Source organism: Propithecus coquereli, unplaced genomic scaffold (assembly GCF_000956105.1).
Source record: "Propithecus coquereli isolate 6110/MARCELLA unplaced genomic scaffold, Pcoq_1.0 Scaffold658, whole genome shotgun sequence".
Lineage (NCBI taxonomy): Eukaryota > Metazoa > Chordata > Mammalia > Primates > Indriidae > Propithecus > Propithecus coquereli.
This window is the reverse complement of record NW_012152596.1, coordinates 568,338-583,420: the sequence shown is the minus strand read 5'-3', so window position 1 is coordinate 583,420 and position 15,083 is coordinate 568,338. Positions and strand designations below refer to the sequence as shown.

Below are 15,083 nucleotides of genomic sequence, written 5' to 3'. Positions count from 1 at the left end.
TACACAATCTTAACTAGAACTTTATACTCTTGTGTTTCTTATTAAGCTTTCAAAATGCACATTGTTTTGTACATAAAGAATGTTGAATTACAACATTTTTCATATGTCAGGTTACATAAACCATATTAAGGTTAGTTTTGCCTGTTTCTGTTTGCTTTTTTTAACATGCCTGTTAGAAAGTTTGAGAATGCCTGCATGGCTCCATGGTCGATCTGCTGCACGGCGTTGGTGTGCACAGCCCGGGAGTGGCCATCACTCCAGGGAGCCCGGGTTCCCTTCCTGGAGAGCCTTGTTTAGAAACCAGGACTTGGATGCCGCCGAGGCCCTCTCGGCAGATGGAGCTGGGAGGTGCGTGTGCGTGTGGGTGCAGCACAGACGCGCACACCGCCTACGGGAGAGGGTCTTTGACACCTGAGCTTACATGGACCAAAAGCCATGTTTTTACAGTGAGACCTCCAAACCCACACGACACCACGGGGTCTGCTTCGCTTCTCTCCGTTTCAGTTCTGTGACTGCCGTGAGAAGCCGACTCCTGTTATCCGTCACGTGTTTATCGGATTGATGCCCTGGCTAGCTGGGCTCTGACACTCCCTGGGGTGCTATTCCTTCCTGCGCAGACCCCACAGCCCCCACCAGCCGGTGCCGCCTCTTCCCAGACCTCCTGGCGGCCGTGGACGGAGTGGCGCTGGGTTTTCCCTGTGCCACCAGCGCAGTGCGATGCCTGTTGACCAGCTGACTTGCTCCGTCACCTGTTGTTCGGGCTTATGAACAATTTTAAATGTTGCTTCCTGGTGCAAGGTTTTGTTTCAACAGCACCGCCTTTAAGGGGCCACGAGGACCCTGAGAAGTCCTTTCATTGTACACGTGTGCACTTTCTTGTTTGCAGGTTAGTCTTAAATTCCAGGGAGCAGCGTGCGAGGGCCTCTGTGTCGTTTGCCCACGGAGAGCTCCTCACCTTGTGGCCTTCAGGGTGCCCCATGCTGAGCCCTGGTGGCGGCCTCCGCCTCACCTGTGCCTCAGTGGAAAACTGGGACCACGTGCTGGTGCTGAGGTGGTGCTCTCTTCCAGGTGGGCTACCTGAAGAGGAGCGGGGACGGCAGCCTGCTGTACAGCGTGGTCAACACGGCTGAGCCGGACGCCGACGGTGGGTGCCTGCGCAGGGCCGGCTCCCTGCCACCTGCACGCCATCCCGTGACCTGTGTTCATGCTCAGGGATGCAGGGGACCTCTTGCGTGTTTAGATACCGTGCCGTGGGCCCAGGGGCAGCATGGGAAGCTGTCCGGCCTCTGTCCCTGTGCCCTCCCATGCGACACAGTGCCGACCCGAGCGAGTCATGGACGGTGGTCCTGCGAGGTTCCCCGGGGAGCAGCAAGACTCGGGCGGCACCCCTGGAGAGCACTGGGAGGTCCTTAAGGCTGAACGTGGCTAAGATCATGAAGGGCTTACGGCCCAAGTTCAGTCTTCACCAAAAACCAGAGTGCTGACACTTCTGTTCCTTGGACTTGGACGTGGTGCTAGAAGAAGAGGTCCGTGTGATAGTCACATCGAGGAAGATGTTGAAGGGGGCATGAGTACGGGTCCACCCAACCCGATGTGGGCGTTTCCATGGTCTTGAAGAAGTGTTTTTACACTTTTCTGTCTCCTTTGGCGTAGTTCAGAGGCCTGTCCTTTGAAGGAAAGTGCGTCTCACATGGATTTGAAATGCACGTGTGGACACTGCGAGGACCGGGAAGCCCCTCGAGGGTGGCCTTTGGATGGTCCCACTTTTCCTTGGTCTGGTCCACACTAACGTGGGGCAGCCTCATGTGCCCGAAAGCGCCCCAGCGTGTGCAGAATATAAACTGTGGCGATTTCTTCCATCTGTAGCTCATTTTCCTGAAGAGAATAGATGGGTTGCTTAGTACTTAGCTCGGAAGAGAGCTGGCTTGAGGTTCCGATTAGGAATTGAGGAGTTTGGTCGCGTGAGTGGTGTGTGAGTGACGAATTTCCGCAGCGCGAACATGCGGTCAGGGCGAGGACACGGCGCGGGCTCCACGCTGTGCTGTGGACGTGGAGGGCGAGATGCTTCTGGAGGTGCTGGGTGAGCAACTGGAAATGCTGAAGTATGGCTGGTGTGGTGGCCAGTGTGAAATTTTTCCTGACGTTGGCTTTGGGGTAATCGTGAAGTTGAGATACTGTTGGTTTTGAGAGTGGTAGTTGGCTTTTGCAAATTCATTTTCAGTGGTCGTTGTAGAGTCCCTGCCTGTGCCCCCACCCCCTGCCTAGTGGATCTGCCGTGGTGCAGAGAAAGTGCTTACGGCTCAGTCTCCCATGTCCCTTATTGCAGAAGAGGAGACCCACCCCGTGGACCTGAGCTCGCTGTCCAGTAAGCTGCTGCCCGGCTTCACCACGCTGGGCTTCAAAGACGAGAGAAGAAACAAAGGTAAACATGCGGCTCCGGCCACATTGCCGCAGCAGCTCGAGGAGGGCAGGGACTCAGTGGAGCGGCGCCCACTCCTCCTTTAGTGTTTTCCTCCTGCGCCTTTATTACTGTGTCTGGGTTCATGTTATAGCACTAATAAAATTAGGGTCAGTTAAAGTGACAGGCATAAAAGTTATATTGGGTTGGTGTCTTTGTTTTAAAAATGTCCGGTGAGCACCGTGGTTCACATGACCGGGGTTTAGCCTTCGTTGGTGTTCCGCATCCTTGCACTTTCTCTCCCCACTGCATTTGCAGGAACGGCCTCTGGGGGTCAGCACCTGTGACCCCTGGGCCTGGCTCTGTCCCCGTCAGGTCCCCTCCTCCCGTCTCTGTCGTTGCGTCTGTCTGCATTGCTGCGGAGCTCCCGACGCCCAGGCTCCGTCTCTGCCTTGCCAGGGTGCTCTCAGCAGGGGCAGGGTGGGTCCCCCAACCCAGACGGCTGCATAGACCCTGCTCCTGCCCTCCCCGTCTCACCACCACCCACACCATCTCCCGCCAACAGGACAGCTCGCCGCGCCCTCCAAACCATGGCCATGGATCAAGGGCTTCCTTCTTTCTGGAGTGTTCTTTTCTCCTGCTCTGGGTGCTAAAATTCTCCCTGCACCGGGGCCTTCTGTGAAGTGAAGCCCCCATTGGGAGGTCGGTCCCCTCACCTGCACCAGCCCCACCCCCGCCCCCCCATCGCTGCCGTGGGTCTCTTTCTCTTGGCTTCGGGGGCATCGCTTGTCCTCTCCCTCTGACGCAGTCCCCCAGTCCTCAGCTGCAGGGTTCTGTGCACAGGGACACGTGGCAGTGTCTGGAGACGTTCTGGTTGTCACACAGGGATGGGTGCTGGCGTCCAGCGGGAGAGGCCAGGGGTGCCGCCAGCCACCTGCGGGACACAACAGGGAGGTCCTGGCCGTGCGCGGCTCGAGAAGCCCCACGCTGACGCGGGCAGTCGGGCTCCGTTTGTGTCCCCTCGACAAGTGCCAGCCGCGTGCAGTCTGGTCCTGGCAGTGCCTGTGGGTTGGCATCCCATGAGCTGGTGGGCCGGTGCCCTCTGCCCGCGTCGCTGACCCAGGCGCCATGGAGCTCTCGCGCCCGCAGAGGCACCGCTGGGGCCAGTGATGCATTTGGCTAGTCACACACACAAAGCTGACGGTGCTCGGGAGCAGGGAGGTCAGAGAGGAAGCGGGAGTGACCAGGATGGCGGCCAGCACCGTCGCTCCGCCCTCGGCACGGTGGGGAGGGGCCTGCGCTCAGCGTCCTTCTGGTGAGCCTGACGTCCTTCCTGTCCCTGTTCCCAGTCACGTTTCTCTCCAGCGCCAGCACCGCACTTTCGACGCAGAACAACTCAGTGTTTGGCGACTTGAAGTCGGATGAGACGGAGCTGCTGTATTCGGCCTACGGGGACGAGACGGGCGTGCAGTGTGCGCTGAGGTGAGCGCTGGCCGCGTGCAGGAGCCCTCGCCTGTAGTGCGGCGCCAGCTGCGTCCCGGGGAGGGATTTGGGCACTGCCTGTGGCAGCGGGTCCAGGCGGCAGCAAAATCTGTGTCCAGCAACCCGCTCTTCTCCGCCACAGCCGGTCTTGACGCTCAGTCCCAGGTTCGAGGAGGCGACAGTCTGGGCGTCGCTCATGAAGGGAGTGTTCAGTCAGCCATGCATGTTCAGTGGAGTTTTGCTTCGTGCCTGTGCTGGCACGTGGTTCTTAGCGGCTGCATCACTTTCCTCGGGCCCCCGTAACAAGGCGTCACACACAGGACACCTCAGAGACAGAAGCTTACTTTCCCACGGTCCTGGAGCCTGGAAGTCCGAGCTCAGGCTGGGGGCAGGGCTGGTCTGTCCTGAGGCCTGTCTGCTTGGCGTGTAGACGCCGTCTCCTCCCTGCGTCCCCACGTGGCGATCCTCTGTGTGTCTGTGTCCTCGTCTCCTCTTGTAAGGACACCAGTCAGATGGGGTCAGGGCCCACCCTCATGACCTGAGCTTACCCAGCTCCAAGTTCAGTCACGTCCTGGTGTGCTGGGTCCGGACTTCAAGTTGTGAGCTTTTTAGGGAGACACAGCTCAGCCCTGAACAGGAGCTAAAATAGAATGTTAAAATCACAAATGTAGTACTGCATTTCCCTAGAACTTTTTTTGTGTGTATTTTCTAGTTTTCTGTGGCAAAATAAAGTGGGTCGCACTTGTAGAATTTTAGTAATTTTTTATGGGAGAAGTAATTTTGCTAGCCCTCAAGAAATGGAATCTTTGCATATCAGATCTTCGCTTTATTTTTAAATGAACGCAGAATTTATTTGCAGAATGAACAAGAACTCAGAAGTCTCGTAGAAGAGGGTTGTGTCATGACTCACAGGTTACAGGGCTAGTTACCACACCCCCCCACGGAGCCTCCCCCAGGCTGGGCCCGAAGGCCTCAGTTCCCTTCCTGGTACCGCGTGCAGCTCTCGGCTCTGCAGGTCACCTGTTCAGGTGGTGCAGTCGGCACCAGACTGCTCGCACCCACCTGCCTGCCCCACGCAGCTGCCCCAGAGCGCACTGTCCCACGCTGCTGCACGGCCAAGATCGCAGCGATCGTGCCTGCCTCTGGCTGCAGAGGACAGCACACAAAAGTACCACACGCTCTGTCCTGGGGCACTTGCCACACACCAGGGTCAGTGAGGTCTTCATGGCCAGGCACGGTCACAGGCTGCGGCTCTTTCCCATGAAGGCACTTGTTCCTGTCACTGCCCCTGTCATCGAGGCCCAGCTACCGGACAGCCGCCTCCGTGGAGGTCTGAAGTCCGGGGAGCCCTTCTGAGGCACTGGCTTGGTGCTTTGATTCTAGGACTGTGGGTTTTCGTTTCCTGCTTACTTTTAGGATTTTGTTCATTTTATTTTTCTGTTAGTGACTCACATGGCCCAGACCAAGCTGCTAGTGAAGGGTGTGCAGTGGGAGTTTCACCCCTGTGCTCCGCGCACTGCACGTGGCCGCTCACCACTGCAGCCCCGCGCGGCCCACCGTGCTCCTCAGCCGGAGCTAGCAGGCAGCTGTGAACGTCCTGCTTTGACTCAAGTCCGCATGGCGTCTGTTGTGTTTCTGTGTGTCGCGGTGTGTGCGTTGTGTCACGGTGTGAGTGCGTTCACTGCTCTCGCCCTGGCCTTTTTTTTTTTTTTTTAATTATTTTTCCCGGAAATCTTTTTAACCTTTCGGGGTCATGGACCACTTTGAAAATATAGCGAGAATTGTCAGTTCACAGCCCCCAAACACCACATCCGGAAGAGGCACAGAGGAGCATCTGGGGAGGCTCGCTGACTTAGGCCTCTGCGTCTTGGCACCCAGGACGTCATGCTCAGCGTGTCCTGTCCTGTGGTCCCCTCTAGCCTGCAGGAGTTTGTGAAAGACGCCGGGAGCTACAGCAAGAAAATGGTGGACGACCTCTTGGACCAGATCACGGGCGGAGACCACTCGAGGGTGCTCCTCCAGCTGAAGCAGGTGGGCTGTGCCTCGCGGCGCCCGCCCTCGCGGCGCTCCTTGTAGAAAGTGTGCGTCCAGGCCGGGCTTCAGGGAGGAACATGCTGCTTTAGGTGCTCTCCCGCCGGCTCCCCTCACGGGCTTTTCAGTTCTGCGTTAGCGCGGTGGTTTCAGGAGACTCACGCGCCCGCCATGCTGGGGCGCCTCCTGACTTTCTGCGTGCCCAGATTTCTTTATCCTGAAGAACTTTCTTTAATACTTTGCACACTGCAGCCTGGCTGACGGTGAACTCGCTCGGTATGAAGTCTGAAAGTCTTCATTTTGCTTTCAGTTTTGAGATTAATTTTCCCTGGGTGTAGCGTTTCGGATCGACTTTGTTTCCTCTCCACTGTGAAAGAGTCTGGCTCGCGCTGTTTCTGAAGAGGAGTCTATAGTCGTTTTATCTGTTTTCCATTTGTGACGTCCCTTTCTTGATCAAGTCTAGAGTGGCCGACTGCAGCCCGCAACCAGGTCTGATGTGCAGCCGGGTTTTGCACAGCCCGCGAGCTGCAACCATTCATATTTGTCAAGGTTGTTGCAAAAGGAGGGCGGCGAGGCGTGCGCCCCAGCCAGCGGCCCCTGGAGCCTCCCTGCGCTCGCGGCCTCTGAGTGACGGCCTTCTGCCTTGTGCCTTGGCTGTTTTTTTTGTGTTCATTCTGCCTGTCTGTTGAGTTTCTTGAAAACTGTAAAACTATTGGCTTATGGTTTTCACCAAATTTGGAAGATTTTCAGCCATTTTTCGCCATTGCCTCTCCCCTTCCTTTCTAGGACTTTGGCACATCAGCCATCGGACACGATCGCAGGCGTCACCAACGCCTTGTCTGTCTTTTGGTTCACATGGTGGTTGTTGCCACGGCGTCACGCCCACTGAACTGTTCTCACGCCGTCTCCAGACCTAGTGCAGATCCCAGAGAGGAAGATTTCATCTCTAGGGTTCCATCCGGTTCTTCTGTGCATCTTTGTTGTGTGTTTCCCTTTAAACCCCTGAGCCGCTCGTGCTGTTCATCACGGCCGCTTTCGGAGCGCTGCGCACTCGTTCTGCCGCTGCCACTGCTGGCTCTGTGTCCGCCGCGGACCGTCCTGGTCGCAGCCCTCAGGTGCTGCCTGCTTGGCCGACGCAGGGCATGGCGGACGTTCCTCGCCAGGAGTCTGGACCCACAGCCACGAGCCTCGTGTGGCCACCGGGAAGTTGGGATGTGGCTGGTCCGAATTTAGATCTGGCTTAAGTGTGAACTACAAAGCAGAACTTTAAAGATTAAATGAAAAAATATAAGATTCTGTTACCAGTAACTACTTGGTATGGGCTGCGTGCTGGAATAAAATGCTGTCACTGTGCTGCCGTAGCGCAGTGTGCTGCAGTTAGTGCACGTTAGCAGTAGTTTTGATGTGGCCGCTAGGAAGTTTAGAATTAGGAGTGTGTTTGTGTTTCTGTGGGACAAGGCTGGTCTGGATTTTGTTGTCTTGTAAAGGACGTTGACGTTTGTGACGGGAGAGAGTGAAGTTACTTAGGGGTCCCCTGACCCCGTCAGGCTTGCTGTTGAGCTTCGTTGGTGGGGTCTAGAGCAGCCTGTATTCTAGGGCTACACCGAGTGGCCTTCTGGGGCCTCTTCGATGGCCGGGCTTCCCAGTGAGGCCTCTCTCTGGCTGGCGGAGCGTAGGCGGGTCCCTGCCTGCCTGAGCCCTGGGAATGTTTGGGCCGTGGTTCCCGTTGGTGCTTCCTTGGCCTTGCAGTTTCATCTGTGCGAGAGCAGTAAGTGTGGAGCCAGGCTGGGGGCCCCTCGAACATTCCTGGCACCCCTCGTCTGAGCAGCGCCCTCCTCTCCAGAACCCGGCCTGGCCTGTGCTCTCTGGCTCTTGGCACGGCGTCTGAAGCCGGCGTTTCCACTCAGTGTCGTTGCTGAGGGAGGGAAAGCCCCGGAATGAGGTTGCTCTGTCAGCTGCTCTGAGTTCCGGTTTTGTCCCTTTCGTGAAGGTGAACTTGGGTTACAGAGTAAAGTAATGTCAGACGCGCCCCAGCACCAGATGACCCTCAGCACTAAACATTAGAGAGAGCTCCCGTGAGGAACTAGGCATGGAAAAAACGGCAGCGTTTGCTTTTCTCATTACAAGTTGGTGAAAACCACAAGGAGCTCTCAGAAACACTTGGGACAAAGATCACACGTGAAAGAGTCACTCTCAGTGGCTGCTGGCAAGGCACATACAGAACACGGGGGCGTGTTTAAGTTCGTGCTCCTGCAGAGCACGGGATGGCAAGGCCGAGGAGAGGGCGCGCGGCCCCGCAGCCCGGCCCACTGCAGCAGGCGGGGCCGGGAGGTGTGCGGCACCTTTGTTCCCGTGCGCCCGCTTCCTTCAGGACTCGAGCCTGGTCCTGTTCCAGGTGAAACTGCCAGGCCGGCTTCTTTCCCGAGCTGCCCCCAGGATCCGGTAGGTTTTAAACCACCCCAGGCTGCGGGGCCAGGGCGGGTGTCCACGCTCCCTTCTGCTGTCTTCTGCCCACGGGGCGCCCTCCCAGCACGCAGCCCTGGGGTCTCTCTGGCGCTGAGCGAGCGGCCGGCCGGGGTCGGTCCGCTGCCAGCTCGGTGCGTGAAGACAGCGCGCACCCGAGGGGCAGGACTCCGGGGTAGTGAATGACGTCAGCGCGTCGCCCTTTCGTATACGATCATTTTGGAAAAGCTGGTTTCTGGCCTGTTTCACTTTGCAGAGGAGAAATGTTCCCGCGAAACCTCCGGACGAATCGAAGGTGGGTTTTCCAGCGCGTAAGTACGGTGCTAGGGTTCTTACAGGCTGAGCGCAGTTGTATTCGGCCTTTGAAGCGGGTGGGCAGGAAGGGCTTCAGGTGTCGCTTTATTTAGAAACTGATGCAATTTCTGAAGAATAAGGTGGCTTGAGGTGAGGGTGTAAAGCCACGGGACATTCTTGCAAATCCAGAAACAGGGTTTGTGCAACAGCTGGCTCTGCTGTCCTCACGGCACCCTGCAGGGGCGGGGCGGGCGGGGGGCCCACTCGGGACCTCCTTGTTGAGTAGCAGGCGTTGTCTCTGGAGTGGCGGGTTCCGGGGGCGAGGCACTATTGGCAGGTATGGGGTTTGGTCCAGGGTCCCTGGGAGCATTGAGAGACCCCTTAGCATCCATGTGCCGGGGGAAGCTGGGCTGCAGGAGCTGACCAGAGAGCCCTGGGGACTGCTGTAGACTGGCCTCAGGACACCCCTTCTGGGAGGAGGACCCTCTGTGTTGGTTTGGGACCCCCCACGCACTGCTCCGTGGAGTCCCTGAAAGCAGTCATGGGCCCTGTAAGTTCTGCGCGTCTTCCTTTGCATAGCGCTGCTCACTGATGCCCCAGTGCCTAGTGGAGTCCCCGGACAGTCAGCAAAGGCCCGTTGGTTTCTGCTATTGGGCAGAAACCTCGTAAGCTCTGACTGGTGGTGCTTCGGGTTGCAGATCCTGCCGGCGGCTGGTTCCCACTCAGGAGGGTGGGCCCGGGCATAGCAAACGATGGCATCCTTTCAGCAGCTGGCGTTAAGTGACATCTCAGCTTCCGCGTCACGTTCATCTGCTCTTCACTACAGCTCTGTCTTTCCGTCTTTGTCTCGCCTCGCACAGGCTGGGGACGCCCTGGGGGACGGCAGTGGCTCTGTTCTGGATTTCGTGTCGGTGAAGCCGTATCCTGACGTGTCTCTGGACATCTCCCTGCTCAGCTCTCTGGGTGAGTGGCAGCAGGGCCTCTGCCTGCAGGACGTGCTGCGGTGAGCAGTGGGTGTTTGGCCTGCCCCTCCCTGCCTGGCGAGTTAGGGTTGCAAGGAGACGCCTCTGCCCTGGTGTTTGGTCTTTGTCGTGGTTCCTGGCCCGTAGCTCCTAAAACCCTTGGAACCTCCGAGGTGTAAGCGTCTTTTTGTTTGCCAGTGAGATGGGCTGGCGACACCAGGGAGCCGGGCCTGGTAACAGCGCCTCCACGAAAGCCAGAAGGATGGGGGACGTCCTTCGTGTTAAATTGCTAAGTAAGCCACTCTGGCACATTCCTCAAAGCAGAGGAGGGCGTCATGGCAACCCCATTTAGAACCAGGCTTGCGATTGGCCTCTGACGTAGGGGCAGTCTTGTGCCCTCCCCTGTGGGATCCGATCTGACGTCACCCACCGCGCAGGCGCGTCAGAACCGAGCTAGAGGACACCCAGCCGGCGCCTGTCGCAGAGCTGCCTGGCGGGGGTCGGAGTGCCGTGCGGCGAGAGTTTGTGTTCAGAGCCCCCTTGGTAAGACGCTCTCAAACCGCAGTGGGGTTTCTGGGAAGGTGCAGTTGCTCTTCACACAAGACCTGAGTGTCGGGACGAGGAGTGCCGTGGCAGAAAGGAAGTTTCCATACGACAGACGTCTTCGTAAGAGTGGCACGCTCATTCGGTGCTCCTGCCATGGGTGGAGAAAGATTTCTCACACTGAGATTAGGATAAGTCAAAGTTTAAAAAAAAGTTTATTTTCTTAGAAGGGGAGAGAGAGAGAGAAGGGAAAGAGAGGGGAGACGGTGTGGCACCCAACGGAGAAAGGAGGTGCCCACGCAGAGGCCGCGCGGCTCGCGCCCTTACGGGAACGGAGAGAGGCGAGCAGACGGTTGTCGGGTGGTGGCAGAGGCGGCTGTGGAGTGGTCAGCAGGGCCCAGCGTGCGAGTGCCGCTTCCGCTTCTCTCTTCCCGTGGAGACAGGCTCGTCGCCGGGCACCTGATCTTGTCTGAGATTTTGCACGTGAGATACAGTTTTGGCAGGACCCGAGGCCTGAAGCTCATACCCCTTGCTCAGGCGCTCTTCACGGCTGCAAAAGCAAATTCTCAAAAGCAGTTTGGTCTGGTGAATATAAACAGAGAGAGATTCATGCTTCCTTTCTGCTCAGGTCTTTTCAGATAGAATGAAAACATATAGGGATCATCGAAGTTTGTTCAAGGAGCCGGTTGCAAGATTGTCTGGCTTGGCTGTAAAGCAGTGACCTCTGTCGCTGGCACCTGGCTGCCGGGCGTGGACGTTCCCAGTCGGCCCGGGCTGGCCAGTTGGCTGTGGGGTGAGGGCCCACTGTCCTCGCCCACCCTGTGCAGAACCTCCCAGATGGTTCCAGACCGGGTTCACCTGCGCCCGCCTCTCGACTGCAGTCTGGGCCTTGACGGTCGGTGGAACCCGTGGGTTCTGCTGGCTCTTGGGGGATGCGCTGCTTGTCTCTGCCGGTTCTGCTCCCGTGCACGTGCCCAGCAGGACATGCCCTCCTGGTTAGCCGACCCCTCCACTGTCGGGACGGGCCCTCCTGGTTAGCCAACCCTCCACCGTCGGGACGGGCCCTCCTGGTTAGCCGACCCCTCCACCGTCGGGACGGGCCCTCCTGGTTAGCCGACCCCTCCACCGTCGGGACATGCCCGGGGTTTTACCGGGGGCTGGTCACTGCCCAGCACATAGCACATTCCAGGCTTCTGGGAGAAAGTGGGTTTCTGTGCGAAGCATCTCGCTGTGTGGCTCTGTGCTGCCAGCACCTTACCAGCTGCAGGGGCCCTGCCGGAGCCCGAGGCCTGGACGGCAGCCCCAGCCCGGCCTTCCTGAGAACAGCGGCCCTGGGCTTCCACGGTAGCACTTGCTACACACCAGCGGTTTTTCTTGGCACTTGGAAGATTTTTTCCTTACTGCTGCTTTTCAGAGGTTTAGTTACGATGTGCTTTGGTTTGCCTTTCTTTCTTTTTTTTTTGAGACAGCTCTGTCACACAGCCTGGAGTGCAGTGGTGTCATCATAGCTCACAGCAGCCTCAAACTCCCGGGCTGAAGCGATCCTCCTGCCTCAGCCTCCCGAGTAGCTGAGACTACAGGTGCCACCACGCCTGGCTGATTTTTCTATTTTGGGTAGAGACGGGGGTCTCGCTCTTGCTCAGGCTGTTCTTGAACTCCTGGCCTAAAGCAATCCTCCCACCTCAGCTGCCAGCTGTCCAGAGTGCTGGGATTATAGGTGTGAGCCACCGCACCCGGCCCTGCTTTTCTTTAGAGCTGCTATTCTGGGTTTTCTTCCGCTTCTTGAACCTAACGTTTATAGCTTTTATCAAGTAAGGACATCTGGGGCTGTACTTTGCTCAGCAGTCACCAGCCCACCCTTCTCCTGGGACTCTTGAGTCCACATGGGGCCCAGGTCCCTGTCCCCACCCTTCCTCCTCTCTGCGTGCGTCCTGAAGGGCACCTCTCCCCTCCGCCGCGGCGGGTCTGCTCGGGGCTTTCACCCTCCTTATCTCCGGAAGCTCAGTTTGGCTTTTCCAATGTCTCGTATTTCTCACTGAATGGCGGTGTTTCCTCCGCCCTTTTGGAACACGTGGAGCACGTTTCCAGTCTGCTCATTCCCTCGTCTTGTTATTTCTTCTGGTTTGGGACCACGTTTTCTCGCCACTTCGCATGCCTGGTAGTTGTTACCGGACAGAGTTCATGCCATCGGCTGTTAGATTTGGCTACACATCTGTGAATCACGGTGGCCTTTGCTCTGACCAGTGGACTCTTTCCCCGCATGGACCATGGACGGGGGGTCCAGAACTGCACCCGGTGCCGGGCGGAGGAGGCGCTGTTAGGCCACACCTCTCCGAGGCCCCTCATGAAGAGGTTTCTCCAGCCAAGAGGAAGCTGCCCTCTCCTCAGCTTAGCAGGACCTGGAGGGAGTCCAGGCTCCCCACGCGCCTTGGGTGCCGTATTGGACCTCGCTGGGCCTCGGTTTCTCTGTAAAGTGGGACTGAGGTTTATGTTGAGGGTGATCTGACAGGGAGTAGAGCACAGCCCTCACTGCGGACACGGCAGCCGCGACTGTCCTCACTGCGCCGTGTCCATTCAACGGCTGCGGGAACCGAGTGCCCTCTGTGTGCCAGGCGTGATGCCAGGCCCTGGGGAGCGGCAGAGGCACCGTCCGCAGTGCTGTCCCCCACCCCCCGTGGAGCCGCAGTCTTAGCAGAGAGCACAGAGCACCGTCCAGGCCCCTCTGAGGGACGGCAGCCTGGACTCAGCAGGGCTTCCTGGGGGACGGCAGCCGAGCCGCGGCCAGAGCTGCGGAGGAGCTGGCGGAGATGAGGGAGACGGGGGTCTTGGGGTAGAAGGTGCCAGGCAGAAAGGGGCTGGGTGCCGGGACACAGGATACCGCACGTGTGTGAGCTCCCGGCACCTCTGGCATCGGGTCTAGCGTGGTCCGGGGGCCATCTTTTCCAGCTCTCGGCTGGGCCCTGCTGGGTCCCCTGCCTGGCTGTGGTCTGGAACCTGCCCAAGTGTTGAGCTGTGGTCCCGGCACCTGCAGGCCTCGCTGCGCTCTGTCCGCCATCCGGCTTGCTCCCGCCGAGGACGGAGGCCCACGCCAGTCCCTTCGTTCGCCAGCCACAGTTCTCCACACGTGCGCGGGGCGGCCTGGATTTGGTGTGGGGCCGGGTCTCTCGTCCAGGGCTTTGCATCAGTGAGGGACACCGCCTTCCCCTCTGCGCACCGCATGACGCACTGCTGCCCTCCACACTGAGCGCCCTGCCTGCTGAGAGCTCGCCCAGCCTCACTCGCGGCGGCTGCTGTCCCGAGCGAGAGGAGACCCGGGCGTAGGGCTGTCCTGTGCGCATGGCCTCTGCGCGGGCCCTCAGAGGGGGCGGGGCTGCCGCAGTCCCTGCAGCGTCCCGTCTCCGTGTCCGCAGGGAAGGTGAAGAAGGAGCTGGACCACGACGACAGCCACCTGACCTTGGATGAGACGACCAAGCTCCTGCAGGACCTGCACGAGGCGCAGGCGGAGCGAGGCGGCTCCCGGCCGTCCTCCAACCTCAGCTCCCTGTCCAACGCCTCCGAGAGGGACCAGCACCACCTAGGTAAGGCGGGCCCCGCCGTGCCAGGCCCAGAGACCCCCCCAGGACAGGAGGTCTGATGCACAGACGTGCAGTAGCTGGCACCCAGGCCGCGCGAGGGCTGGAGGTTCCTGAGGGGGGGCCTCTGCGTGGAGCCGGCTGGGCCCTCGGGGTGCAGAGGAGGCGCCTCCCGTGTCCGGCAGCTGCACTGGGGTGGAGGTTTCAAGTGGGGTCTAGTCAGGGCTGCGGTGTTTCGGCCTTGCCTGTGTCCTCACACGCCCTCGTGTCCCTGCCTCCCACGGCCCCTCTGTCCGGGTGCAGGACCAGAGCCACAGAGCTGACCTCCCTGCACCGGGCAGGCTCTGGGAGCATTTGCTGCCACCCGACTGGTCTCCCCAGACGTTCCGCCAGACGTCAGTGCTGAGCTCTGTCGGCCAGTGCCCGGCCCTGCAGGGACCCTGTCTGCGGCGTCTCATGGGAGCACGTTGCCTTCCTTGGCAGGGCTCAGCGTATGAGGGGAGACGTCAGCTCCGGCTGGGATGTCTCAGCCACCACACGTGGCACCGGGTGTTTACTCTGTGGCTCCTTGAACGTCCCCGTGGTATCCTTGGAGCCATCACGTGTGGACGCTGAATTATTCTTTCAGCAGAGTGGACCCTGGCAAGCGGTAGCCGGCCGCAGAGGCGTGGCTGCAGTCATCTGAAGAAGGACCACTGTTTTCTATCCAGAGCCCAAATGGTGCCTGGAGTGCCCGGTTCCGGGTGGCTGGAGTCAGCTTGACATGAGGCCCTGATACCCCGGTGACCTTAGGGTGACACGGGAGCCGCTCTGGGGCCTGGGATCTGTCTGAGGGAGCCTGGCCCAGGAGCTCCCTCTCGTGCGGAGCGGCGGCTGGGCTGACCTCGCCCGGGCCCATAGACGGCCCTCTGGGTGCTGGGGACAGCGAGAGGCGCCTATGTCCCCAGAGCTGCACTGGCTGAGTTTGGCTTTGCCGACCGTGGGTCACGCAGGCAGACACGTGGGCTTCACGAGCCCCGCGTGGTGAATCCGTCGTGTGTGTTGAACTCCCATGTTTCTCTCAAACTGCAGGAAGCCCTTCTCGCCTCAGCGTCGGGGAGCAGCCGGATGTGACCCACGACCCCTATGAGTTTCTCCAGTCTCCAGAGCCTGCGGCCTCGACAAAGAACTAGCCTTGTAGGTGGTTTCTAATTGTTGTTTTTCTTTTTTAAGTTTTAATTTGCGTGTGCAGAGGTTATTTTTTTAAACAAAGACCTTTATCTTGTCCCCTTTGGCCGGTGGGTACAGCCGGGAGGTGTGAACGTGTGTACTGTCGTGTCAGCAGCCGAGAGACACAGG

The 15,083-nt window shown here is 58.9% G+C and overlaps 1 protein-coding gene across 3 annotated transcripts in view; it reads left to right on the top strand.

Annotated features, from left to right (window-relative positions):
* Window positions 1–15,083, top strand: part of BRD9 (bromodomain containing 9) — a 24,950-nt gene extending 9,867 nt beyond the window's left edge. For 2 of the 3 annotated variants that reach the window (XM_012660145.1, XM_012660143.1), the window contains exons 8-15: window positions 1,069–1,144; window positions 2,327–2,422; window positions 3,748–3,880; window positions 5,800–5,911; window positions 8,631–8,669; window positions 9,529–9,631; window positions 13,584–13,751; window positions 14,817–14,979. In XM_012660145.1, the coding sequence (XP_012515599.1) occupies window positions 1,069–1,144; window positions 2,327–2,422; window positions 3,748–3,880; window positions 5,800–5,911; window positions 8,631–8,669; window positions 9,529–9,631; window positions 13,584–13,751; window positions 14,817–14,917 (828 nt within the window). In that variant the 3' untranslated portion in view covers window positions 14,918–14,979. Of the gene's footprint in view, window positions 1–1,068; window positions 1,145–2,326; window positions 2,423–3,747; window positions 3,881–5,799; window positions 5,912–8,630; window positions 8,670–9,528; window positions 9,632–13,583; window positions 13,752–14,816; window positions 14,980–15,032 lie in introns of those variants that run through there. The other variant, XM_012660144.1, reaches the window with a different exon arrangement.